Source organism: Eriocheir sinensis, chromosome 34, assembly GCF_024679095.1.
Source record: "Eriocheir sinensis breed Jianghai 21 chromosome 34, ASM2467909v1, whole genome shotgun sequence".
NCBI classification, from domain to species: Eukaryota; Metazoa; Arthropoda; class Malacostraca; order Decapoda; family Varunidae; genus Eriocheir; species Eriocheir sinensis.
Window position 1 is genome coordinate 8,526,365 of NC_066542.1, and position 27,708 is coordinate 8,554,072.

Below are 27,708 nucleotides of genomic sequence, written 5' to 3' on the forward strand. Positions count from 1 at the left end.
AAACAAAACTGGCCCCCCGTCCCTCCACGCGCGCCGCCCCTGCCTGTCTGTGTGCGTGTGTTTGTGTGTGTGAAACGTTTGCCTGTTTGTGCTGGGGGTCGTCCCGTGTTTGATAATATCGAGTTTTGTATACAGTTTGGAGTTTAATTGTTTGACCTGTTTGTTCAGGTGATAGTTTCCCTTGTCGATATATTTATTTGTTTTTATACGGAAATTGATACACGCACACGAGATGGCAGGAAAAAAAATATAGATAGATAGATAGATAGATGAATAGGTTGGTAGATTACTAGATAGATATAGATAGATAGATAGGTAGATAGATAAATAAATGAATAGGTTGGTAGATAACTAGATAGATAGACAGATAGGTAGCAACTAGATAGATAGATAGATAGATAGATGAATAGGTAGGTAGATAACTAGATAGACAGGCAGATAGATAGGTAGCAGCTAGATAGACAGTTAGATAGATAGATAGATATATAGATAGACAGATAGTGAGAGATAGATAAGTAGATATAGAGAGAGATGTCTATGTTAATTCGGTGGCCGTGACCTAGCGTACACCTTCATAATATAATTACGTAATCATTAAAACAATTACTACAACACGTACATATATCTCCCCCGGTTATAATTAGGTAACATTCACGTTTGACATTATATAATTACCTCATACGAGACGGGGGAGCTTTGACCTCTCTCTGGGGATCTGAGGTTGGCAGGTGTTAAGAGGGCTTCAGATCAGGTGGTTCATCCCTCCACGGAGACTTGACATCCCTAGAGATCGGACTTATAACCCCTTCAACGTGCCAGATTATCGTACTCAGCCTCTTATATTTACCAACTTCCGCCCCACAAACTCTCTCCTGGGCCCCAATAACTAGATTCATTTATGTTCATCGTTAAAATAGTTAATACCTGATGTTTCTTGGCAATAGTAAAGGCGTCAATAACCGGTATATACTATGTTCTGAGTACGATAATTTGGGAACGGTGAACCCCTTACATGCTGTCTGTGTCTCTTAGGTAACGCGTGGATGCTACATTTCTTTTGGTTCTTATTGTAGTGTTTTCCTAGCTATTCCACACACCTGTCACCCTCCACACCTGCGCAACTTCTTTCTCTTTTTAACTTCCCCCGTCCCACACACCAGCTTCCCAAATTCCTCCGTTCTTTCTTTCCCAGTCTCTTTCTCTCTCACTTGGCGGAGTCTGCAGCTTGACGCTTTCTCATTTTTTTCCTGCATATTTTCCTTCCATTCCTCATTCTCTTTCATGTAAGCAGTTCGCCTCACTTTCTTTGCTCCTTCGTTTGTGCCTCTTGTTACTCTTCCTCTCTCTCACACATTGCTCAAGCTCGGCACGATAAAAGAAAGTAAGAAAAAAATGAGAATTGTGTATGCTGGAAATGACACAATACGAGGCAGAGAGTTGGCAAGAGGAGGTCATGAAGGCTTTATGTCCACACACTAAGCACCTCCCCGCCAGGTTAATTAGACCCAGGGGCACAGCGGACGGGGGGCATCTCATCTGTACACCTTTAATCCGCCTCTTCCCTTACGATGTTTGAAGGCAGAGGCTCACCTGCGATTTTGCAAGGCCCGTTTTTATTTTTTATTTTTTTATTATTACAGCAGAGGAAGCAGCTCAAGGGCAAAAAAAAAAGGAAAGGATAATGAAAAAAAAGTCCGTTATTCGTTGCTCCCACAAAAAGCGCTCAAAGGAGTGTCCAAAAGAGAGGTCAACTTCGGAAGGAGAGGCGTCCTGATTCCCTGTTACTCCTACTGACCTCTGCATCCTTATCTGCTGTTACTCCTCTTCCTTCTCCTCCTCTTCCTCATGCTCCTCCTCCCGTTGATTCATGTGAGATTCATTTTGAGCGAAGGGAACGTTGCCTTAATGGAGAGGAACATTCCGAATTACAGTGTGAGTTTAGGTGCTAGAAGGTCTCTGTGTGTGTACGTGTGTGTGTGTGTGTGCCGCGTATGAGAAATTCAGAGGAGGGTAATGAGTAAAGAGGAGCTGTTAGGCTTTTCTTTTACTTTTATGCCGGCGTTGGTGTAGCGTTAGGAGTGTGTGTTTGGTGCCTAGGAGCTCGGCGTGCTTTGGTTCGTGTGTAGCTGAGGGAGTTGTAGTGATTCTCCTCCTTTACGGTCTACTTATATCTTGTAGTGTAGGTCTACGTTTATAGTTCTCCGTACATAATAAGATACAGTAGTGACAGACAAACAGACTCAAACACACACAAACATACACATTCACATACACGCAAATAGAGGTAGAGTTTTGCGTGCCCTTTTATCCTCAACTTCGTAATGCGTAACAAATTCGTCTTATTTTGCGGTGCAGGTAAACATTCATAATTCCTTCCCGAGAGTTTTCCGTAAACCACCTGCATACAAACATACACATACACGCAAAAAGAGGTAGATTTTTGCATGCCCTTTTATCCTCAAACTCATAATGCGTAACAAATTCGTCTTATTTTGTGGTGCAGGTAAACATTCATAATTCCTTCCCGAGAGTTTTCCGTGAACCTCCTGCAGTTGCGCGTTCGCCGTCCGCAAATATAATGATTCCAGCGTGCGTGCGTGCGTGCGGAGAGCTTACGACCTCCGCTGCGAGTGTATTGCAACCCGACGAGAGCATTTTTTAAAACATTTTTGCGTTCGTGTCCGTCATTCACTCATAAAATGCAATACGTGTTCCTTTTATCTTCATTCACCCATTTTCTGTTGTTCTGGTGTGTTGGTGACGATGGTGGCAACAACGTAAAATATAGCATAACTTAAAAACACATAAACAACGAATGGCAGACTCAAACCACCGAAGAGCTTTAACTGACTTTTCCTTCCCATCCACTCCCAGCATCAAAGCCATCCTGGATAACGAGACTTCAGGAAATTGAACTTCCCCTCCGCGTCACGTCAAGCGAATCACCACCCTGAAAACATAATCCCTCACACATGAATAGCGGATAATGAAAATGCGTATCATGTTATTATGCGCAGGAAAAATCGAAGGGGAATCGTTTCATTAAAGGGAGGAATGGGATCGTGGACGTTTATTGGGGGCAAGGTCGTGCTGGGTTTGTTTCCCCGTGAAAGGACGAGAATGAGGGTGAGGGTGAGGGTGGGAAAGGAAACGAGAGGGAAAAGGGTGAGAGCAAGGCGAGCGAGTGGGGAGGAAACGAGTAGCGGGGTCATGAGCGCAACAAACGGCTATAAGGGTGACCGGGGCAGCTGAGATGGCACAGGAGGGTCACCATGAATACCTGATGACGGGAGGGAGAGAAAGATATATGAAACGGAGGTAAAACTGTGTGGGTAAAAGGTCAGTGTGAAAGGGGGCGCCGCAGGGAAGACTTTTTTTTTTTTTTTACAGCAGAGGAGACAGTGCAAGGGCGTAAAAAAAAAAAATAATGAAAAAAAAAAAAAGCCCGATACTTACTGCTCCTGGAAAGCGAAGTGACATGGAAAGGAATTAAGGGAGAGGCGTCACACGTACAGGAAAAGGTAGATGAAGTGTGACTGAAACTCGGGTGAAGATTGGACGAGGGGAGGAAAGGGAAACGTGAAGAACGAGAAAAACAAAACAAACACCAAAGAAGGTCCGACACAGGTGGGTCTTGGGGCGAGAGTTTTAATCTTCCTCTTCCGTCTGAGCTCATATATGCTTTTTCAGTGCCCAAACATACGTCTTTTTGAATTAAGAGAAAAGATAAAGAAATACCCACCGGTTATGTGCTATGTAACTAAGGAGAGAATTCATAAAAGTGATATTTGATGCCACTGTATATTAGGCGGTATATGTTTGAAGTTTTGTTTTAACGTTAACGATGAGATGTTTCCAACTATGCGACAGAGAGTAATTGGGATGCGTGTACTTCGATGTGACATTAGGCTAACTGTATTGATCCTTTCTCTCTCTCTCTCTCTCTCTCTCTCTCTCTCTCTCTCTCTCTCTCTCTCTCTCTCTCTCTCTCTCTCTCTCTCTCTCTCTCTCTCTCTCTCTCTCTCTCTCTCTCTCTCTCTCACACACACACACACACACACACACACACACACACACACACACACTTGGTATCGCGTCCCACGAACTCTATGACAGTGATGGACGTGCATGTGTGTGTGTGTGTGTGTGTGTGTGTGTGTGTGTGTGTGTGTCTCTACGCCAGAAACTACATATCTCAATTTATCAAGTTCGAATTTTCCTTTATCGCCTTGACAAACACCGGACATTTTTCCCACGCGATACCGTCCATTAAGTTCACATGCTAATTAGAAGGTCACCAGCAGCGAAGGTAATGTGATGGCTTGAATATTAATTAGAGTTACATGGAATATCGTTTTACTAGACCGTTCCATGTGAGCGGAAGCAGAGGAGAGATAACACGGTCGACAGGAGACAGCTAATCCGTGTTCAGTGTTTTCATCGTTGTAATTAATGATTGCCACGATAATTTTATGTGGCCGCAGGGATACCAAAGCAATCATATTTTCAGTGCCTCGGAGTGTTCTGTCAGTCACAAGATGATGGTAATAGCATTTTCTTGAATAGTGAAATGTGTTACTTTCAAATTTCGTTCTCAACATTATAGCAGTTATCGTCGGTGTTTTTGTTCATGTTGTAATTGCCAATAGTTGTTGTAGTAGTAGTAGTAGTAGTAGTAGTTGTATTAGTAGTAATAGTAATAGCAATAGTAGTAGTAAGAGTAGTAGTAATAATAATAGTAATAGTAGTAGTAGTAGTAGTAGTAGTAGTAGTATATAGTTGTCGTAGTCGTATTGGTAGCAGTAGTAATCGTAGTAATAGCAGTAGTAGTAGTAATAGTAGAAGCGGTAGTAATAATAGCCGTAGTGGAAGTAGTAATAGTAGTCGTAGTCGTAGTATTAGTAAAAGTTTAAAAATAGAAAACCTGCACCACCACGACAAAAAAAAAGACCAACAGCAACACATTAATCCCAATAAACAATATTTTTCTATTATTTCACTCGCCGTGTAAGTGAATTCATATGAATATTTAACAAATTTTTACGTCGGCGGACTTTAACATGGTGATGAGGTAATTTTTTGTAGCCGGGTCGTTAATTGTTACACATGGAGGCGCAGAATGAGGCTTGAGCAGTGTGTCGCGTCATAAGTTTGTTTATTTCCTTTCATCTATCTTTTTGTTTCATGTTCTTGTCGAGCATTTCATCGCCGGCTCCTTGTGACGTAAAGCTCCAATGTATTAACAAGAATAATTTGAGTTTGTCGCGAGGAAACTATTTTGCAAGTCATTCTTTCAGTAAATATTTGGTCAGGACGAGACAAACGCTTCTTGCATCAACAACCTCTGCCCACACAGTCATTCAAGTGTCTAGAACTGCTGTCTGAAAGGAAAGTGATTCAAAAGTTTAATGGCATCAGGATCCTTTTACTTGCGTGTATAATCTCTTTTGTAAAGTTTCAAGTGTTTTGACTTTCTTTGTTGTGATGCCTTTATTAAATGGAAAATCAGGTCGACTATCTTTTTTCCTCGATACGCTACATTCGGGATCCTCAGAAGGCGGTTTCAAGAAGTGTTTTTAAAGCACCATGGGGTCACGGGGGGCGAAACTGCACCTTTAAGATATTGGGTCCACTCACTTGTCTTCTGCTGCGAGGGAGGCTTTGTTCCTCCTGAAGACATTCCCTCAACGCACCCTTGCTCGTTTTTACCCTCAGATGTGCCAGTGTGTGCCGGGTCCAAGCACGAGAAGACTCAAGGGGCGGCACGAGGCTCCACGGCGGCCCTCAAGTGTAAAGTGGAGGCCGAGCCGTCTGACGGTATCAAGTGGACGTGGTTCAGGAAGCGAGTGGACGGGAGCGAGGAGGAAATAGACGAGGAGAACGTAAGGAGCGACGGCTTGTCCTCCTCTGTCCTTGTCACGCCGCACACACCCGATGACTACGGACGGTTCCTCTGCCTGGCCACTAACGACGTTGGGAGTCAAGAGACGGCCTGTGTGGTGACCCTGGTGCCAGCCGGGCCGCCAGACACCCCCACCAACTGCTCTGTCAACCCTGTGAAGCACGCCGCCCTCCCCGACACCACTACTCTCGCCATCAACTGTTTCGAAGGGTTTGACGGCGGCCTTCCCCAGAGGTTCCTGATAGAGGCGTGGCAGGAAGGCGTCCTCAAGGCAAACGTAACAAGGTGAGCAGCCCAACAATGCAGGTGATAATGACTCCTCTTGATGTTAATACGAGAATGATGGAAACAGCACACACACACACACACACACACACACACACACACACACACACACACACACACACACACACACACACACACACACACACACACACACACACACACACACACATCGAACATAAATTCTTTTAAAGTTCAGAGTCGAGTTCATATTAATTTTAGTTTGTGGCTCCAATTCCAGTTTCAAATGTCTTTCATCCCATCCATTGATTTCCCTTTTACCATGACTTCTTTTTACTTGTCCTGAATATTTCTTTTTGATTTGTTCTCATGTGGCAGTTCCTTGGCTCGTGATGCTTCATTGGGTGTTATAGCTGTGGTGTTATTGATAGTGACGGTGTTTTGTTTTCAGCGGAGGTGCATAGAGCAATGTTAGGTGTGTTGCATTATTATTATATTGGTGGTGTTTGTGATGTCATTGGTATTGCGCGTGGCGGCTGTGGTGACACCTTCCCCCTCACAGTGACTTCCCCGAGTGGGTGGTGAAGGGCCTCCAGTCCGGCGAGAGCGTCAGCGTGAGGGTCGCCGCCTACAACGCACGGGGCAGGAGTGAAGCCTTGACCATGGAGGTGCACACGACCAGCGCCCAGCAGCACGCTGCCCCAGGTGAGGCAGACCCTGAGGTGCAGCCTGGCACGCGGGGCAGATCTTGGTTTTGAGGCTCAAAGCTTACTCACATAGTTGATGTGTATCAGTAATAAGTTCCATCTCACATATAGCTGGCAGGTGCCCACGCATTTCATAAATGGATGTAGAGAATAACTTTATCTAATGATTAACGTGAATATTGTTTTCAATAGTGATGTTATTTTGAAACGAAAATGTTTTACTTTAAGGCTCATATTCATCCCTATAATGCCAGGGTTCCTCACTCCTGACATCGAGGCCTCTGTAGACATTCCTCCCATTGTGGGCGCCGCCCTGGGCCTTGTTGCTGTGCTCCTGCTGCTCCTGGTGGTGGGCGTCGTGCTGTGCAGGAGGATGCGGCCCCGGCCTCGCAAGCCCACCCCAGCCGAAGTTCCCCTCACGCCCGCGGCAGGAACAGATGGCTTCGACCCTGACGTCGTGGCGTCTATTCAGCGGCCGCTGCCCGGCCTTGATGTCATTCCAAGTGACCAGGATGATGAACGAGACTACGATGAATCCTACGAACACGAGCGTTTCACTACCGAAGACGACGAGGACGTGTTACAGGCGCACGCGTCAAGACAGTCGTGTGTTCACGTACACAGAACGGGCGTCGGCGGCTCCCATGAACAGGTTGGGCAGGGCATGTACGCGCGGGGCGAGGGCGGGCCGTGTTCCTGCGCGCACAGCCGAGGAAGCCGAGTGCCGCACGGCGCCGTCGCGTCCGAACACAACGGGGACGGGCAGGTGAGGCCGTTAACCTGAGTGGTGGCTAGGCCAGGCCTGTAATACAAGGTGATCTCAAGAGTTTATGGTTTGTCTTCAAGTGTAGCTCCTTTATGGAGACAAGCTTACTCAGGGAGGTTTGCTTCTGCAATAAGCGTGTCACTTGAACTTAACTAACAAGAAGTTGCGTGTATGTTGTCTCCTCATGATAATCCTCTTCCCTTGGTAGGGCACTCCCAACCATGACTCCCAGAGCTATGACTCTGGAGTATCTGAGTCAGAGTCCGACTCGGAGTTGCAGATGATGGCGGGTGGGAACGTGGCGGCCGTCATCCGGCAGTACCCAGACAGCGGCCGATCCTACGTCACTCTCTCCCCCAGGGAGGCCCTCGCCCACGTCACGCCCGACACCGAGGTTCGCCTGCTTCCAGCGGGCCACATGGGCGTAGCTTCCCGGCCTCCCTCGTCACTCGAGGTGCAGCCCACCAGCCCGTCCCCCATGGAAGTGCGACTCAAGCCTTTTGTGTCTAAGGAGTACAAGGTGTCGCCCGACGACGCGGAAGGGCTGCGTCTGTTGCCGTCCTCGTGCAGGGAGGTGCGTCTGGTTCCCTCCTCTGCTGGTGAGTCACGGCACTCCAGAAGTTCTCCGGCAGAGTCACGTGTTCCCTCTTTTGTGGGTGAGGTGAATGTGGGCGTGGCCTCACACAGGTCATCCCGGCCCCCCTCAAGCTGTGCCATGAGGTCCCCAACCTCACAGACGGAGGTAATATGTCTTCCTATTTCTCCTGCTGAGTCTTCATCCACACGGTATCCGGCAGACAGGATATCGAGAGAGGCCACTCCCAAACCAGCAAAGCATTCACGCCCTTCATCCTGCCGCGACTCTCCGGTTCCGACGGGGACGATGGGGCTGCCAGGGCAACATCATGGACCACCACACGAACAACTGGACTTGGGCAGGACAGTGACTCTGCTGCACGGCGAACACGGCGAGGTGGTGTTCATACCGCGGAAAACTTCCCCAATGGAGGGCGGGAGAGGTAATCGGCAGTGCACTCCGGCCCTCCCAAACGTGAAGGTGTGTGATACGGCGACACCAACGCTTCCAGATACGTTACCCAAAGCTGTAGCGAGAGAGAGCAAGGCAAGGGCACTGAAGCGGGCGAGAGAAATGGAGAAGATTGAACAAGACCCCCGTGCCAGCCTCGCCCTTCCTCTCCCCACACAGTTGAGCCCTGAAGGCCAGACCAAACTTCCTGTTGGGTTCCGACAAAACTACCACCCACGCCCTCACCCGGACGTGTGTCGACGGGAAAGCTCAGTATGACCACGGCTTCCTGGCGTGTTAAGATGACCTCTCGTGACCGTGTGAGTCGTGCTGGCTCTCTGTGACCGCCAAAAGGGAATCATACCAGTGACAAATATTACGAAAAGTATTCAGCGTCATCAGTGTGATGAGTTTGTTCTTTATCAGTACTTTCCGTCAGTGTCACATCCATATATATATATAAATATTTGTCGCCATTCCCACCGAAGAGTTATTATATGAGTTAAGAAAAAGATATACTGGAAAAAAATCGTGCCATAATGACAGATTTGTGTTTTATGAACAAATGTTTTATGTATTTCCTCACGCACCCCACTAACACACCTTTTGACCTGACCTCCTGCCGGGCATCCTCGCCTCCCGCCTGCAGGAGTGTCGCGCCTCCACCAAAGAATCTCTGACCTCAGCGAGCCGCCCCGCGCGACAAACCCGGTGCTGCTCGGGCCACGACTACCCCAGGCGTCTGTGCCTGGAGAGTGACCCAACACGTGTGCAGAGCCTACAGTATCTCTCTATCTATCTATCTATCTCTATATCTATTTCTGTCTGTCTATCTATTTCTTACTTATTTACGTCTCCGATCTCTCAGCCATGGACCTGTTTTAACCTACCTAATCTTCTACCACCCCACGTTGTGTCTCCTTACCGTCCACACACACACCTTGCCTGCTTCACCAGTCGCCCTCCTACCTGCTCTCTGCACGGCGGCTCTTTTCCTCTTCGGCCAGGTGTCCTTGGTTTCTCTGTCGACTTTATTTTTACTTAGTAAGGCGCTCCTTGACTTCATGCATAGATATTTTTATATTTTTTATAAACCTTCGAACGGCCTTGTGGTGATAGGCAAAGTCTGGATCTTGCTCTGAGCGTTTGTTGTCTTGTTAGCGTTAGTGTGAGGGAGTTGAGGCGGCCCCGGCAAGTCTGAGGCGCCGCCGACGAGAGCGAGTGTACTTCAGACCGTGGGAGTCTCATGGTCTGTCCAGCTACCTCTAGTTCACACACACACACACACACACACACACACACGCACACGCAAACACACACACACACACACACACACACACACACACACACACACACACACACACACACACACACACACACACTACTTCCCTGACCTCTCTCAAACTTTAGAACCACCCACAGACCTCCTTTCCCTGCCCCAAACACACACACACACACACACACAACAACTTCACAACTTCCATATAACAACCAAATTCGTGCAATGTAGTGACATCATCGCCGAGAGACAGTGAGTGCATTGTGTCTGGGAAACTAAGGACTGTCAGCATCAATGAGTGTGTGTCGTGTTCTCAGCAACCCACCCTGCCGCCTGCCCAACAGTCTCCTCACCCTACTGTTGGCATAAGGTCGGTCCAGTGACTGTGAAGTGATGAAGCCGCGACACTCAAACGCACAGGAAGGCATCTCCTCCAATCTGTTCCGAAGCTTCCCTAATGACGGTGCACCCATCCCATCCCCCGCCTCTTTCATCTCATCTCGTGTGTCTGGAGCATCACATCACGGTGCTAAGTCCGTCATCATGGGTGGCTTAATGACACCCCCCACGTGCTAATGACAGTTCGATATCATATGAACCACGGACTGACCTGAGGATTAGCAACTATCCAGACCACCGTGAGATGCTGCCCAGCCTTAGTGACACCGACACGCCGTACCCCCCCACCCCCCCTTCAGGAAATGCCATTCCTCCCTCCCCCCCCCCCCACACACACAGATTACATAGGCAGACCCACCAACTCCCACCCCGACTTGTTTTACCTGTTTGTTAAGTGTTCATTTCCAGCCTGATGACTGCCAAGACTAAACAAATCTATTTATTATTGTCATTGTTGTACACGCACACACACACACACACACACACACACACACACACACACACACACACACACACACACACACACACACACACGCGCACACACCTGCCAGATCAGTATCCCATCTTCCACTGCGTTCAGAGCGAATATACGTGTGTGGAGGACTCGCCTGTTATCATTACCTGAGTGTTACCTGTGATCTTGTTAAGCTTCACGTTCCCCCTCACCCCTCCCGCCCTCCTCCCCACCCTCAGGTCGCCTCCCCAGCATGTAGTAGGTGACAGGGCGCGAGGTGAATGGAAAATAAATACTCAAGTTTTATGATGATGACCAATCTTTTACATAAACTAAAGAAAAATATATATAACGCTATGTTTCCCCCCCGTGTTTTATTGCCATGTTCGTGTACTTCTCTTGTGTTGCAGGTGTGTGAGACAGGTGGTGGTCCCGGGTGTGCAGGGGATGGCTGACTGAAGGTGAGGAACTTTGGCCAAGGTGTTATGAAGGTTACGGATTAGTGGAGGTGGTAGTAGTAGTAGTAGTAGTGGTAGGTGTTGTTACTGTCGTTGTAGTAGTAGTCGGTGCTGCGGTAGGAACATTAGTAGTTTATGCAGCAGTATCATTAGCAGTAGAGGACGTAAGTATGAGCAGTTGTAGCTTCAGAATTAATAATAATGGATTTACGAAAAAAAACTTTCACTGCGTTGATGGTAATGCCAGTTGAAGTTTTATAGCTCTTGACATGGAAGCATGACTGATTGACGTTGTGGCAGCATAAATAAAGTGCTCGGGCTGCATCCTCTAAAAGAATTTGTTTATGAAGTGGCACTCGATTAACTCATGGAGAACACGTAAAAAAAGTCTGGTCAGGTTGACATCACAAATAATTTGTTCAAACATCGAGCCACTTTGCTAATGCAGCTTGACGAGCCCTCCACCCGCCCGGAGGCAAACCTTTTGTGTTGACCCTTGCTGATCCTCACCTAATGGAAGGAGTTTTCATAATGAATGCTGAGGAAGAAAGACAATTTTTTTATAGAAACTTTACGATCTATTTACAAAATGGAACATTCGAACGACCCACGAAGAGCCTCAGACATACACAGTATGAAGTCGCCGTGTGTAACATCTTGAGTACCGACAAAAATATATACACAGAAGGCATTGCACATTCACAAACAATAGTTGACACAATGTACGTATATATAAATATATATTTTATATACATCTCTTTCTAAGCGGTTGATCTATAATCATCACAAAAAAAATATTAATTTGTTTATTACATAATTTGTTTATACTTTCTTGTGAGCACAAAGGTAAATGACCACCGTGACTGCCTCACTGACGAGACTTTTGCCAGAGACGCTGCGCGAGCACCTGCAGGAACAGGATGTTACGAAGCCACGGAGAGCATCGTGATGTTACCCTCAGGCCGCCAGTGCTCAAGTCACGGGGCGGGCAATGCAGTCCACTTCTATCTGTGTCTGTTGTCTTGAGCGGGTGAGGTTACCGTGCCGGGCACGTCGCGTGCCAGCTGCTGTGAGCTGTCATGAGCTGAAGGTGTCGAGACTGCAGGGACACGGGCCACCGTCGATGCGCCTCCATCAAGGGCCGTTGGTCTTCCTGGACAGCTGTGGGTTGGCTGGAGTTCATGGAAACTGGGAGTCGTCGAAAACTGACTAGGCTCGCGACAAGTTCTTGTTGGGATGTTGGTTTCTGTGTGTTTACTTATCGTCTTATGGAGCTTGTCTGAGGTAGTCCCAGGAACTTCAGGATATGTTATGCCCCTAATTTCTTGACATTGGGAGGTCACTGGTGGTCGGTGTGGCTGCATAAAGGGAATCACTGGAGCAAAAGGTTGCGACGGGTGACCAGGGGGAGGTAGATCAACTCGGGAGAACATCTGGGCGCACCGCTTACCACTTCTTCCAACGTCGGTCTTGGACGGCACCCGCGCGACAGCCGGCGTTGACGTGTGTCCTTCACTGAATTCTTCAAAGAATGTGACTTGTTTTACGCTTTTTTTGGAATCTTTTCGTTTAAAGGAGCCTCTGCTGCCCCCTTCAGGCGCCCACTCCTGCCTCTCTGGAGACTGTTGCTGATTAATACTCGACGTTGTCGGTTCATGTTTAAAACTTTGAGGTAAAAATGTATCCTGTGGTTGTTGCAATAGCTCATCTAGAGCGGGGCAGGGCGAGGGCTTAATTTGAAATATAGTGGAGTTTACGTCCGCACCTGACCCATCAGGTGACTTGTATTGCGTCAAGTGGCTCACTGAAGGAGGCAGTGGGCAAGCCACTGGCTGTCCTACCGGCTTTTTCTGGCGAACAGTGTCTGTTAGTGAGCCAACTTCTAATTGAGAGAATTGCTCTGGCTCCCTAAAGGACGGAGGCGGCTGTAGCTCTATAGTGTCTAGCAGCGGCTCCACCTCACCACTTGGTGCGGGTGGGGGCTGAAGTTCCCTCAGAGATACTTGAAGTTCTTCAGAAACTATAGCCTGGGTGGGCGTGGTCTTGTAACCTTTGAATGCTGGAGCCCCTTGCTCTAGACATGGTGGTCTGGGAGCCACAATCGAACCCTCCGTCTGGCGGTGAGAGTCGACAAAGCCAAGTCGTGACTGAGCCTCAGCACTCACTTCCGCGGCCTGAGATACGGGACAAGATCCATGATGATGAAGAATCCCACTGGGCTCCTGAGACTGATGGCCAACACAGGGCTGGTAAAGCCTAGGATCCTGGCAGTGAGACTGGGGCTGGGGCTGGGGCTGGGGCTCCGTGCAAATGGCCTGAAGAAGAGGCTGGGTGCTAGATGATCGAGAATGCAAGTGGCCGCAGGGCGAGTGCGGTTGTGGCTGTGTGATGGGCGTCTGTGGTGGAAGCTGCGTTCCCTCCGTGCACGGCATTCGATGGCTGACCGGGGAGAGCCTGCTGAAGATTGGCGTGGCTTGCAAGTCCCACGGAGATGACCCTGACGATGAGGGCATCAGGCGGAGCTCTTCTGTGGTTATCGAGCGTAAAGTCCCCGAAGACTGCAGAGGAAGTGTGAGCTCCCCTGATGAGGAGCCAAGCGGCCACGTGCCCGTGCCAGGAAGTAGCCTCAGCTCTGTGCCTGAATAAGACAACTGTCTCACATCCGCTGACGTCAGCAGCTGCCGAAAGTCTCTGGAGAAGATGAGAGGGTGTAGCTCTTCCGCCGAGGCCGTCAGGTGTCGCAGGTCCGCCGAGGAGGAGGGGGGAGGCTGGCGCGGGTTCCGAAGGAGGTAAGGGACGCGCTGAATCATGCCATCGGGGGTCGTTACCACCTGCGATACCTGACACGCCTGCAGCTGCAAGTCGAGTGGAGAGGATGACAGTTGCTGGATGCGCCTCTTTACCCGCGGGAGGGAGTGACTGGACGCTGGCGGCAGGGCGGCGGCCGCCCGTCCCGCCGCGGTCAGGTCCGTCAAGGTAGAATCTGAGTCCGAGTCGGCCGTCTCTTCACTGTCCCCCAACTGACTGTTCTGTGGTGTGACAGAAGCAACAATTAGCGCCACTCAAAATATTTAAATCTACAAGAGTGATAATATAAGTGTGAGGCCTCGACTTCAAAGAAAAGCAAATTTAACACAATACATCACGCAGAGACGTACCCGCCCCGAGCCTTAACAGCCTCACCTGTCTGTGCAGGCAGAATCCACGAGAGAAGGACGCGTGCCTGTTCCCCTGCTTGCTTGCCACGGCCTGCCCCTGCTCCCTCTGACCCATGGCAGCCTGCGCGGAGGGGAGGATGGCGGGCGGCGCGTTCTGATGCGTGTGGTCTGAGCGGGGCAAGACGTCCAGGTTGTCGGCTGGGCGGCGCAGAGAGGACACCACGTCAGGGTCGTAGGTGTCGGGATCAGGGACGGGGATGGTGGTGGTGGCGGTGGGCGTCATGATGATAGTGTGGACGTGCGTGGGCGGCGGTGGGCGCCTCATGTGCCTGGCCACGACCACGCCCGTGATGAGGATGAGGAGCAGCACGGCGCCCACCCCCACCAGGGCCCCCAGCAGCGGCGGCACGCCCAGAAGCCCCCACTTGGAGTCTGACAGGAAAACACACACTATAGAACTTCGCCGAACTAAACTTTTTCATCCAAAGCTGCCGGACAAAACTTATTTTATTAACGAGGCGAATGTGTTGCCTCTGCTGCCAAAGTAATTACCTGCGCCACCGCCTCGCTTGTCGCCTTTAGAGTGCCCGATGATGCCATAAATATACCCTAATAGCCACAGCAATTATTATTATTATTATTATTATTATTATTATTATTATTATTATTATTATTATTATTATTATTATTATTATTATTATCATTATTATCATCATCGTTACTATTGGTTTTGTTGTTAGTACACTGTTAGGGGTAGTAGTGGTTGTAAGAGTAGAATTATTTAATAGTAGTAATAACAGCAGCGTTAGTATTAGCAGCAGTAGCAGTGTAGTGAAACCAGATTGGCGAGATCGTCTTTGCGTTGGCACCCGCGGGTCCTTTCCTCCCCTCCTCTCTGCCACACAGTCCCAATACCTTGCTCTTCCTCTCATGTGTTGGCCATTGCTAACATTAACAGTAGTGATGCTGGTGGTAGCAGTGGCAGTATTAACACTAGTAGTATTCATGATATTAATATTCGTCAACATTGTAACTATCCCTTTTACAACTTATCTCCTCTGGCTCCTCTACTTCCTTGCTCCCCACTCCCTCCTCTTCCCTTGACCTGCCTTAACCTCAGTCTGCCCCCCTCCCAATCTTCCCCTTTCTCTCCCCCCTCCCTGCCTTACCTGGGGCGGCGTGGTGCTGGGCGCTGGCGGTGTGTACCTCGAAGCGCAAGGCGTCGCTGCGGCCCCGTGTGTTGTGAGCCGCCACCCGCAGCGTGACGCCCACCCCCGGCCGCAGTCCCGCCACCACCCACTCCGGGAACATGCTGCGGCGGGGGTTCGGGGAAGAGGGTGAAAGAAAAAATCATTTCAAGTAATTTCCCTTAAAAACATCCCTTTTTTTTCAATCTGCAGGAACGTTCATGCACATTCCGTTGTTCCGGCATTTTTTTATTTATTTTTTGTCACGTGCGCGAAATTTCAAGTTCAACAAGCACTGGTTGGCCTGTAATGCATCTAACGACTATCCAGGGAACACTTTTTTTCTCCAAATGTAATGGACCTTGCATTTGTTTATTGTTAGTTTTCCCTTTTTTAACTGAACAAAAGAATATTTTACAATCGGAAAAATAGCACGATTAGGACATAATAGGGTAAAAATAATCTGTGTATATAAAAGCAATCCCCTATAGAGCCCCCTCCCATGCTGTGGTCGCCTGGGGTGTGGCGTGAGGCAGGTGTGTCGTGCTCACCTGGTCATGTTGGCGACTAGCTCGTTGTCCTGCCACGTCTCCAGCGTGAAGTGCTGCGGGAGGCCGCCGTCAAAGCCCTCGAGGCAGGTGACCGTGAGGGCGGCGGTGGCGGGGCGGGCGTGCACCGTGCTGGGGTCTGCCGGGGACACGGAACAGTTTGTGGGCGTGTCTGGCGGCCCCGCGGGCACCAGGGTCACCACGCAGGCCTCGCGCTGCCGCCCCACGCTATTGGCGGCGCGGCAGAGGAAGCGTCCGTAGTCCTCGGGCGAGATGGGCGTGACGATGATGCTGGAGGACAAGCCATCCACCCGCACGTCCTCGCCGGGCAGCTCCTCCACCGTGCCGTCCACTCGCTTCCTGACCCACGACCACGTGACGTCCTCCGCGGGCTCCGCCTCCACCAGGCACTTGATGGACGCTGTGGAGCCGCGGGCCGCCCCCTGGGTCCTCTCCCGCCCCGTCCCGGCGCACACCGGAGCGTCTGGGGCAGCGGGGAGAGAGTTATGATAACGGGGACCTGCGTCATTGTGTATCGCTGTTGTTGTTGGGTCTTTGCCGAGGATTTGTGTTTGACCCGTGGACTGTCTTATTAGCGTTTTCCTTCTGCGTGCGTTCCGAAATGACTTTGTGAAGGAACGAACAAAGGGGCCTAAGTAAATACATGAGGAGCGAGCCTCTTTTCACAAGTACACCACACAACAAGCAGATGATAGACTCCTCTTCCTTCCCTCTATCCACCGTTCCCTCTCTCCTTACCCATCCATTCCCTTCCCTCCCTTTATCCTATCCCCTTTCCTTCTCGCTATATCACAACATTCTCTACTATTCCTTCTTCCCAAATTCTTTTCCTCATCATTCACCCCTTTCCATGCTTTACCCTTCTCACATCCACTCTCATGCATCCACCCCGTCCTCTGCAGCTGCACCTGTGAGGAACTAAGTCTAAGATGTGCCGTTCGTCATGTTCGCTTTCAGGAAGAATTCTGATTAAAATGAAAAAAATGAGAAGAACTTGGAAATGAAGGAGCATCTCGGTAAACTGATGGCTGCTTTTAAATTACCGAAGACAAATTAATCTGAAAACCCTCCGCTTTACGATCTTAAAACAGTTTCCTTCGAGGGTTAAGCCAAGATTATGGAAGTAAGCGGTGGTTTAAGCAGCACATGTCGGCCCTAATTTTGGCCCGAGCTCTTCCTGCGGGTGAGTGAGGGAGAGTGAGGAGGGTGGGTGGGTGGGGGTGGGAAGCAGGCTTTATCGCTCCCGCGCGTCATGTGGCTGTGTCAGAAACCTCTATTATAACTGGGAACTCCGAGCCAACAAGTATATTCAGTTCTCTCTCTCTCTCTCTCTCTCTCTCTCTCTCTCTCTCTCTCTCTCTCTCTCTCTCTCTCTCACACACACACACACACACACACACACATACACAGAGTAATTCAAACAAACAGATCTAATTGAAAAACGCCCGTATCTCGCTCAGTTCCAAAGTCCAGTTATTTGGTTAACAACCCGCAGCGGACGGGAGAAATTTTGATAACCCGCCAGGCCTGACGTGGGCGGTGGGCGGTCAGTGGATAGAGAGAGAGAGAGAGAGAGAGAGAGAGAGAGATCAAATCGTCTGTCTACTGATCTAAACGTCCTCACTAAATTGAGGGCAATCACAAAAGGTATCATTCTTGAAAAGAGAGACGAAGCTCCATGACGGAAGGAAATAGTTGCATTTGCTTGGCGCTTCACTGCTGTGCCATCCTGACAAGGTGTTGCATTGCTTCCACTGCATCTTTCCACCAGCCTGTGTCACACGCAGGCACGCGGCAAACACTTAACGACCATAAGTAAATCTTGTGTTTACTCTTGTGTTATTTGCTTTGTTTAGTGTTGCAGTTTAGCCATTTAGAGAAGAAATTGATATGAATGCTTGTAAACTTCAATATCAAATAAAAAAATATATAAATTCAATATAAATCTCAGACAACAACGTTGTGTTTGTTACCGGCCCCCAGTGTGGTGTCCGAGTAGGGTTAATTGCTTGTTTCTCGAACAGTGGCTCAGTCATCTATAGACGAGGAGAGTTTCCAGATACCCCCATAATCAACTCTACTTTTTAACCCTAGCGGTTTATATTTTCTCAGTCTCCAAAACAAATGCCCTTAACTCATCGTTAATTTAGTCATCGTGAGTATAATATTCTGCCGAGGCCTCGGGTAACCATGTACCAGGGAGTGTCTGTCCTACCGGCCGGCGGCAACACTGCAGGGCGGCGCGTGGCGGCCCGAGGCGGCGGAGCTCATCACACCACACACCCGAGAAGTCCGGAGGCGGTGATGTATGTCTTGTCTTACGTGTAACCATCCCGTGCCCTTGGAAGCTTTACTAAGTACTCTACCGAACGTTACTGTGTCCCGTGTACCCTTAAGTGTGACCTATCGACAGAGGGGCAGCCGGAGAGACGGAACACCGGTGGCTGGTAAGTACTCACGAGTGTGTCGTTGCAGCGCTAGAGGCCTGTGCTCATGTTTGAGGAATAGGGAAGTGAAAGGGTTGTATTACCTACGAGAGTGTATCCATCTTTGTATAGTCATGTGGATTCGTTAAATTCACCGTCGGCTACAAAAGGGAGGGCAATTCGTACCACCCCTGTTATCACCCCCACCCCCCCTCTTGCTTTACATCGCTCAAGTGTCATTTAGCACTTACCCCAACTTCCGTCCCTTCCCTTTCGATTCACATTGCCTAAAATCAGGAGGCTCCGTGACCAATAACCAAGGAAAATTACTGTAATAAGTAAGTTTGAGACACTACGATGACGTGACGAAAGTTATGATACCCGGGTAGAAAATGTCTCCTTTACGGCCCGGCGGGTGTGCGGGGGGGCGGGAGGTGGAGCCGCCTAACAAGCAGATCACCATTGTTTAATTTGCTAGACCCATAATCATAAAACGTAATTTTCTAACATAGGGTAGTATTACATTAATGAGGCAAACAGTGGTAAACCTGTGTGCGTTCCCGGGTTGGTGTTGTCCCTTGTTTTACCTGTCCGAGAAGAAAGTCGAGTGTGCGCCATTACCTGCGATATCCCGAGCCTAATGACGTACGTTATTCAGGAGCTTATTAAACAGTCCACAGTTGACTAGCTTTTATAACTAGCGACGAGTGGTGTCATTCATGCAGTGCTTAATCAAACCCCACCGCCTTCAACAATTCTACTAACTCGGCCTCTCGTCTTTGTTTTAACTATAGTATAGTAGTATAAGACTTACACTGGTCAGCCACTGCCCCACATCTCTGTACCTCAAGGCATCAGCCGTAACCAAACGAGGCAGTACACAGATCTCTGCCCTCGCCATGGTCCGCCTCACACCCTCCTCGACCTTGCCAGTTACCTCCACCAAGGACCCGCGTGGGTGTGTTAGGAGTCACTAGTGGACGCGGTTACATCGTGTTAGGCGGGTTTTAGCACAGCCAGCGCGAGCAGCGGAGGGAGAATTCAAGTTAAATGTCCACTTGACAGCCTGGAACAGCATATTACGGTGCTCTCTCTCTCTCTCTCTCTCTCTCTCTCTCTCTCTCTCTCTCTCTCTCTCTCTCTCTCTCTCTCTTTCTGACAAATGAGTATATAAGGAAAACTTTAATTGATATTGAGACACGAAGAAGACGTGATGTTGCAGCTGTGCGGAAATAGTTATACATCATTCCATTATACAAATTACCCGCAAGTCCCTCCTTCAAGAAAAAGACGAAAACAAGTAATCCGGCAAATTGGCTCTTCCCCGCACGCCCTCCCGCCTGAAAACAAACTCCTCCACTAAGGCTGCCGGTAATGTGTCTTGCAGGATGAGCCTCTTGCACACGGGATGGCTATTATTTGTAATGAATTGGCAGCCGCGCAAGACGAGTGCTCGGCTATCGTGAGTCCGCCGCGTGAATATTGCGGTAACGTGTGTGTTCCCGGGTTAGTGTTACGTCCCTTGTTTTACCTGTCCCGCGAAGAAAGCCGAGTGTGCGCCATTACCTGCGATATCCCGAGCCTAATGACGTGCATTATTCAAGAGTCGACACGCCAGAATGATGATTACAAATATGTTACCAATGGATTATCTGATTGCGCAGAGTATTGGCGATTATCTGATTTTAATGGACGGTATTTATTGACAAGAGGTATGATTGGTATAAAAGTCATTGAGATTACTAGACAACACCGGGTGACTAATGGAATCTGCAGGTTTAGGTCGAATTTATTTTAACAATTCCTAGACTCTCAACTTTAAGGGGTAACGAACGCACTTGGCAACGTGACTTGAGTGGTACGTGTCTGGGCTAATTGATAGAGGGATTTTAACATATTTCTTTTAACTTGGAATTTTCATAAAAGTAAGACAATGGGGAGCTTATATACTAGGTTGGTATTACAAGACATTTTCGCTTTTCATATAAACTATTTCTAAAGGTCAAAGAGGGGGTCAATCAGATTCTAATGTGTTTCTTTAGGTTCACGGTACGGAAAAAGGATCAAAGTACCACCAGGGCCATAAAACTAATCCTGGAAATGCCCTAAACTCCTACGAAAGTCTTGTCAAATATGTGAACTAGGGCGACGAAATGTTTAGCAATACGGCCCAATATTTTCTGTTGGAGGAGGAAGTGGTTGGCAAGGCGACTATTCATCTGGTACGTGTTTGCTGCAATAGTCCAGACACACGCCTTTCTGAGTTGTTGTGTACATGCCGCTACAGGAGGATGTCTGTGTGTGGTGTTTGGCATTCCTTGGGGGTCTTGTTCTTCCAGCGTCTCCCAGCACCAAACACACTTAACACCCTCCCACTGTAAGCTTTTCAGGGCTCACTACGCTAGACTTCTTCCCATTCGCCATTCTCCAGATACCGATCTCTGTTCAGCTCTTGCCGCCTCCCCCTTCTCTCTCCTCACGTCCTTTACTTCTCTTCCCATTTTTCTCATTCACCTTTTCCCTATCGTTTTCACTTCCCTCTTTCTTTCCCGCTTATTTGTCTTTTGTATCTATCTCGTTCCTCCACCTCATCATTTCTGCCCCTTTCCCTGTATTTCCTTTTCCTCACTTCCCCACCTTTAGTTCTCTTTTCCTCTCCCTATTTGTTTACTCCTCCCACTCCTCCTCCTCCTCCTCCTACTCCTTCTTTCAGCCCCTACTTACCTATACTAATGTGAATATATACCCCTTACCCCCTCTCCTTCCCTCTTTCTACTTCTCCATCCCTTCCGCTCGCTACCTTTGCCCAAGCCTCTCCTCCTCCCCCTGTTTACTCTACTCTACAATTTAGTTTTAACTTTTCGACACTATTCTGTTTTACGCGTTCTATTTTTACCCTTTTGATTGTTTAATTGTTTGGGGGACGCCATTTGACCTCCCTTGATGCGACGCCATGTTTTCATTTTTCTCACTCATTTTTCTTTTCCTTACTTTCCCTCTTTTTCTCCCTCTTCTGTCCATTCCGCTCCCTCATCTCTTCCTTACTCGCCTGCCGTTTAGTATGTTTCTGCCCTTCAGTTTCCTTCCTTTTTAGTCCCTCCTCTCCTCAGTGTTCCCATCCCTCGTTTTCTTTGCTCCTGACGCGACCTTCATTCCTCTTCCTACTTTTCTTTCCGCTCGTTTCCTCATCCCTCGCTTCCACCTTCCCTTCCTTTCCTTTCTGCTCTCACTCACGTTCTTCCTCCCTCTCTACCACTTCTTTATCCCTTCCACTTCGTCATCTCTTCCACAAGTTATCCTTATCTTCCCATTCTCCCTTCCCGCCTTCTCTGAGGTTATCACTAACGTTCTCCTTCCCTACGCTCTTCCCTACTCCTCTACTTCGCCCTCTCGTCCTTTCCTTGGTTTCCCTGGCAATTTTAGGCCCTTTCCACGTTGCTTCCTACTTATCCACCCCTTCAAACTCCATCTTCCCACTCAAGTCCCATTTCCCTTTCCCTTTCCACCCCAATTCGCATCCTCACCCCCATCTTCCTTTGATATTTCTCTCATTTAACACTCCATTGCACCCCCTCATCCTTTCCTTATTTTCCACCCTTCATCCTGTACTTAACCCCTTTCCCGCACTCCTTCCGCTGCCCTCTGCCTGCCCTTGCCCCTTCAACGTTTTTCTTCTTCAGTGTTTTAGGGGGCTGGTTAGGCTATGGAACCACGGCCTCTGTAGCCTAGTTCTTCTCTGTTTGGCTTGGTCGTGTTCCTGTGGCTAGAGTTTGTGACTCCCTCGGGCCGCCCACGGCATGTTTCCGCTCCGTCACCCCGGGAACACAGACTGAGGGCCGCGAGTTTGTTTTCCTACATGGACTGCCGCAGTTTTGCTACATATTCAGTTTCTCTTTTTTTTTTTCATTCGCGTCCTGTGTTTTTATTCCTTTTGGTTATCGTGAAAAAGGGGTTTATATGTATTTCTTTTTACTCTCTCCCCAATAACGTGAAGAGAAGCTTTTTTTTTTTTTTTTTTTTTTACATCAAAGGACGCGGCTCAAGGGCAACAAAAAGAGTACAAAAAAAAAGGCCGCTACTCGTCGCGTCGCTCCCACAGAAGTAAAAAGTAGAGTAGCCAAAAGAGGTGTTCGGGTGGAGAGGCGATTTCGGATGAGAGGTTATCATTCATTTATTGTGTTATATTCCATTTTTAATTATTCCCGTGTGTAGCTTTACCTTTCGCTATCATAGGAAAGGGGTAGTTTTTTCTTCTTCTAGCTGTTCGTGACAAGTAAAAAAAGACGTGTTTGGTTTTCAGTTCGGCGTGGAACAATATGTCATCATTCATAAATACCGTCCAGTGGGTTGTGTTCCCGTCCATATTTACGGCCGGGAGGATAAATATGAGCGGCCGGCCAGAGTTACGCCGCCGTTTATTTCCGTGTATCGAGCACGCTTCATTATTCTTGGGGCAAGTGATGGCCAATTCGGCACACGCGATCATCGGGGCGAGGGGGAGCGAGGTACATCTGATCAGCCTTGTGTCCTTCCGTCTGTCCTTGTTACGCTTTTTATTATGCTCGTCTGCGGGGAGGTTTGTCTTGACTTGTTCACCAGTTGCTTGCAGATGTCCTTGGCCCACACGTGTGCTCGCAAGACTACGTTACTGAATTAAATACGAGAAGGAGAAGCAGTTGGTTCAAGTTGTCTTTTGACGTATTAGAGATGGGAAAAAAGTAGTTGCACCAGCCATTGGTAATTATTAGTAATGAGATAGTAATATTAATGGCAAATACAAGAACAAGGCTTACATATTTAAAATGATATTAATTGAACGCAACTTTTCTACTGTCTTGATATAGTAGATTAGGATGTATCTTTTATTGTGTTGCAGACGAAACCTTCTTCATTGCCGTGTTTAACAATTACCGAATCAATGTTTACATTCAACAATGAATAGTTAAATGCAAATATAAGGTGTTGTAATCACAATACTATTTAAAGAGATTCATATCCTTTAAAAAAAAAGTGAACACCGATTACTGGTATCAAATACAAAGTTAACAGAAATACGTACAGATACCCGAGTATAGTATTAAATTACCTCTAAAATAATCATCATATTGGTGAAAATAAATCAGAAAATCAGTCCAGAAATGAAAGTTTTAGGAATAGTAACAGAAGCACCGTAACAGTCGCCGTGTTTGAGTTACACGTTTCTTCTATTTGTTTTTCTTCAATAAAGGAGATGCAGAGGATTTAAAGAGTCTCACTTTTGGCAAATTTAACGAAAAGATTTGCCACGTTAGATGTAAATTCGAATGTTCCCGTTTTTGACGTTAACATGAAAAAATAAGTAACGTTAACATGAAAAAATAAGTAACGTTAACATGAAAAAATAAGTAACGTTTACATGAAAAATGACGTGATGTATATTAGAGCACTGCAGCCACTGGCACGAGAGCTATGCAACAGGCGCCACGTCCGTCTGTCTTTCTGTCTCTCCCCTGAAACACCGTGACTGAAATAACCCCCGACACTCAGCGCCTCGCCCCAGCAGTGCGCCGCCTCGCCTGCTGATTCGATTGCCGGAAGAAAACGCCTCCCCAGACACAAGGAGGAAAACCAATGTGTTACAATTTCGGGCAAACTCAATAAAACTCTGCAAATGGAAGCTGTGTCCCCTGGAAGAGCGGCTGACTTGATCCCCGCGTTAATGCGTCCTTGATTTCTATCGACGAGGGAAAAGGAGTCTTGCAGCATTGTCGAGAGGGAGAGTGGAGAAGAAAACAGGCAGATAGACAGACAGAAACAGAGACCAGCACTTACGTTTGATGGGCAGGATGACGGCATTGCTCGTGTTGTGCCCCTCGTGGTTGGTGGCCCCGCACGTGTACGTCCCTGCGTGTTCCCGCCTCAGGTGCTGCAGGACGAGGCTCTGTCCGCTCACGATCACGCCCGAGGTCTGATTGTGAGCCACCACCGCGCCCTGCACACCAAGGGAAGGGAAGCCGCGGGGTGAGTGAGCGCCGCGTCCAGGAGAGGAAGAGACGCGTTAACAATGGAAGTGTTTGTAACCTTAACCTGCTTGTGAAATTAGGTCAAGGCTGCGTCGAATAGAAGAGGAATAGGAGGAAAGAGAGAGGAAAGGGAGGACTAGAATGAGAGAGGAAGTTAAGCTGGGGTATAGCATTATTGTGAGGTGAGGTGAGGGTTGTTAGGAAGAAGAAATTGAATAGGAGGAATGACGAAGGCGAGGAGAGAGTGAAATGGGAGTGTAGGGTAAGGATATGGTTCTGTTACAAGGGTACATTGAAAGGAGAGACAGAGAGATGCTGAAGTCATTGTTGGAGAGAGAGAGAGAGAGAGAGAGAGAGAGAGAGAGAGAGAGAGAGAGAGAGAGAGAGAGAGAGAGAGAGAGAGCAGTAAAGCGGACGTTCTACAGAGGGGCAGAGCATCGTAAAAATCGATGAAAATTTGAGACGCAGCGACGAGAGGAGCAGCAGGCAGAAGCTGAACCCTGGGCGACAAACATAGAAGTGAGAACAAAACTTTGCCTCGTACCTCAACGTCATTATGAGCAAGATACAGCGGGCCACTAACATGAAAGTAGGGCGGAGAGGTGGGAGAGGAGGAGGAGGAGGAGAAATAAAAGGGGCATGATGAAGGGAAGGTGCAAGAGTCTCGGTGCAATCTCCCGTAAAACTTGACGTCCTTTTCTTAATTGCCGCACCAGAGCTCATCATCATTTTTGTCATCCTCCTTTGCATAGATTCCAACACATTCCATTCTATAATGAGACCAGAACTACGAGGAAGAGAATGAGGAAAGGAAAGGAAGGCAGAAACATAGGAAGAAAGCAAGAGAGGGTAACGAGGAAGGTGTCGGGAGTGCCTCTGAAGGTGGTAAAAAGTGACGGATGATGATGAAGTTGAAGCGAAGTGTGTAAAGAAGACTTTTGACCAGAGGAAAGAAGAAAGCCATTAGAAGATGAGTGAGGGACAGGAAGGGAGAAGAGAGAATGACGAGGAAGAGGAGGAGGGGGTGAAGAGAAGACGAGACGAAAGTTATGATAATTCAGAGAGGAACAAGTAATAAAAAGTGGAAGAGGAAAGCGTTGAAACGAAAAATAAGTGGAAAATAAAATAAGGCAGGAAAGTGGAAGAGGTAACACCGAAGACGAGGAGAAAGATTGAAGGCGTCACGTGTCATGGTGTTGGCGGAGCAGTTTGAGGCAAGTGTCCTGAGTGTCTTGAGTGTCCTGGGGGAAGGCAACGCAGGAGGGGAAAATAAACATTAGTGTCGTGAGAAAGAGAGGAGGGAGAGGACACTAAAATGCAAAGGGCGAGTCGACCGTGAAGGAATGTTGTCGAAAGGAGTTAAAAGAGGAGGAGGAGGAGGAGGAGGAGGAGGAGGAGGAGCGTAACTTCATGAGGAGGAGGGGAAGAATGAAATCAGAGAAAAGGAAACCCGCGAGTAGAAAACATGAGATTACGAGAGAAGAAAAGGAGTATAAAAGAGAAACAGGAAGACATGATGAGCGGAGGAGCCGAAAAAAAACTATAAAAGGAAATGAACGATAATTATAGAACAACGAAAAAAATGAAGGCAAGAGATAACTAGGAAAAAAGAGCAGAAACAGGCAGAAAAAATGATGAAAAGAAAAGGATATGTCTAGAAAAGGGCGAAGGAAAGAGAGACGATTGAGAACCATCTTTAAATTACAATGAGGGGACAAGATAAACATAAATTCAGCAACGAAATGATAACGTAAAGAGATTAAGCAAAAAATTCAATAAAAATAAAACCTAGGAAATGCAGTGCAGTGACTGGCATACTTTGATATTGGCAAGAAAGGGGTGAGGGGGCGATGAAAGGATGGAGGAGATATTGATTCAGCGAAGGGACCGGATTATCATTATATAGGCATGAATGCGCTGACTGGGAAAGAGACGGAGGGAGAGGAGGAAGATGATACAGGCAACGAGGGACGGAAGGGCAGGAGAGGAGAGGGAAATGCAGCAACGAAACACAGTGTAGAGACAAAGAAATATATACAAGCATACAGGTGAAGGGCGGAGGCACGGGGAACTTTAAGAAAAGCAGTGAAGGACGAGACAATAGAGGAAGTAAAGTGTGGCATCGCGTGTATTACTTACGTTATGGTACCAGATGACGCGCTTGTACGGAGGGTTGGCGGTGATGCTGCACTCGAAGTAGACGTCATCGCCCTCCTTCAGGCTGCTGGGGTTGACGGAGCGACCCATGGACAGGCGGACCACGGGGGCGTCTGTTGGGGTGGTGGTAAGGATGGAAGGTGGAGGGAGAGAGGAGGACCATCAGTAAGGCTTCGTTTGTCCCTGATCCTGACAAATTAGCGTCGTTAAGAGCGGGACAGTTATCGCCTTTATTGTTTCCGGGTTGGCTTTTCCCTGACAGTACTTGAGGCAGTTCAGAGTGGAATAAAGAATATTTTTTTTTACCATTACACGAGCAGTTAGCATTAAGTAGTTGCCCTTTACTCTTTCTTTAGTGACTGTGTGTGTGTGGTTGGGGGGGGGGGGCGCAGCCTGCACATGAAATATATCGGTTGAAATCTTGTGTTCAGGCACTTAGGAGTTATTGTGTCCATTTTTCCTTCTCTGGACGCCCGTGCTCGGTGGTCCTGCGTCTCACTAAAGCCCAACCGATGCCGGCACACCGAGGAGCGGCGGCTCATCATTAGGTTACCTTTAGTGCGTTTAAACTCATTAATGAATCTGTACACTTGTACATGAATATGAGCATCTTCACTATAAAATTGAAAATAAAAATGTACTGCACGGACCCACAGCAGACACATTTACAACTTTTAAGCTACAATGTTCCTTTAGTATTATTAAGCGTTCGCTTCCCCTCCGTCATTAAATCATAAATGTTCCGCACATTTTTCCACTTGTACCTGCAGCAATTTCGATCTTTTATTATCGCATCGCCACGCCATTTTTCTCTCCCGGAACTAATGAAAGGGAATCGCTGAGGCACGGCGCGGCCCCGGCACTGGCCAAGGAGCACGTCTCTGCCTCCCGTGTGATTCAACCAGCACGACGTACGCGGCTGTGTGCTGCTAAAGATGTATTGAGGAGACGGTGGCAGACTGTTAAGAAATTAC

General features: G+C 48.1%; 2 protein-coding genes across 2 annotated transcripts in view; one reads left to right on the forward strand and one right to left on the reverse strand.

The window, feature by feature from the left end:
- LOC127007023 (nephrin-like) overlaps positions 1-11,140 on the forward strand; it is a 72,577-nt gene extending 61,437 nt beyond the window's left edge. The window contains exons 9-12 of the mRNA XM_050877503.1: positions 5,716-6,187; positions 6,708-6,850; positions 7,107-7,618; positions 7,827-11,140. Of these exons, the coding sequence (XP_050733460.1) occupies positions 5,716-6,187; positions 6,708-6,850; positions 7,107-7,618; positions 7,827-8,924 (2,225 nt within the window). The 3' untranslated portion in view covers positions 8,925-11,140. The remainder of the gene's footprint in view (positions 1-5,715; positions 6,188-6,707; positions 6,851-7,106; positions 7,619-7,826) is intronic.
- Positions 11,141-11,404: 264 nt separating this feature from the next.
- The window catches only part of LOC127007024 (uncharacterized), a 112,519-nt gene continuing 96,215 nt past the window's right edge, over positions 11,405-27,708 (reverse strand). The window contains exons 8-13 of the mRNA XM_050877504.1: positions 26,717-26,847; positions 24,387-24,546; positions 16,132-16,612; positions 15,563-15,705; positions 14,419-14,825; positions 11,405-14,264 (exon numbers count right to left, since the gene is read on the reverse strand). Coding sequence (XP_050733461.1) covers positions 12,240-14,264; positions 14,419-14,825; positions 15,563-15,705; positions 16,132-16,612; positions 24,387-24,546; positions 26,717-26,847 — 3,347 coding nt within the window. The 3' untranslated portion in view covers positions 11,405-12,239. The remainder of the gene's footprint in view (positions 14,265-14,418; positions 14,826-15,562; positions 15,706-16,131; positions 16,613-24,386; positions 24,547-26,716; positions 26,848-27,708) is intronic.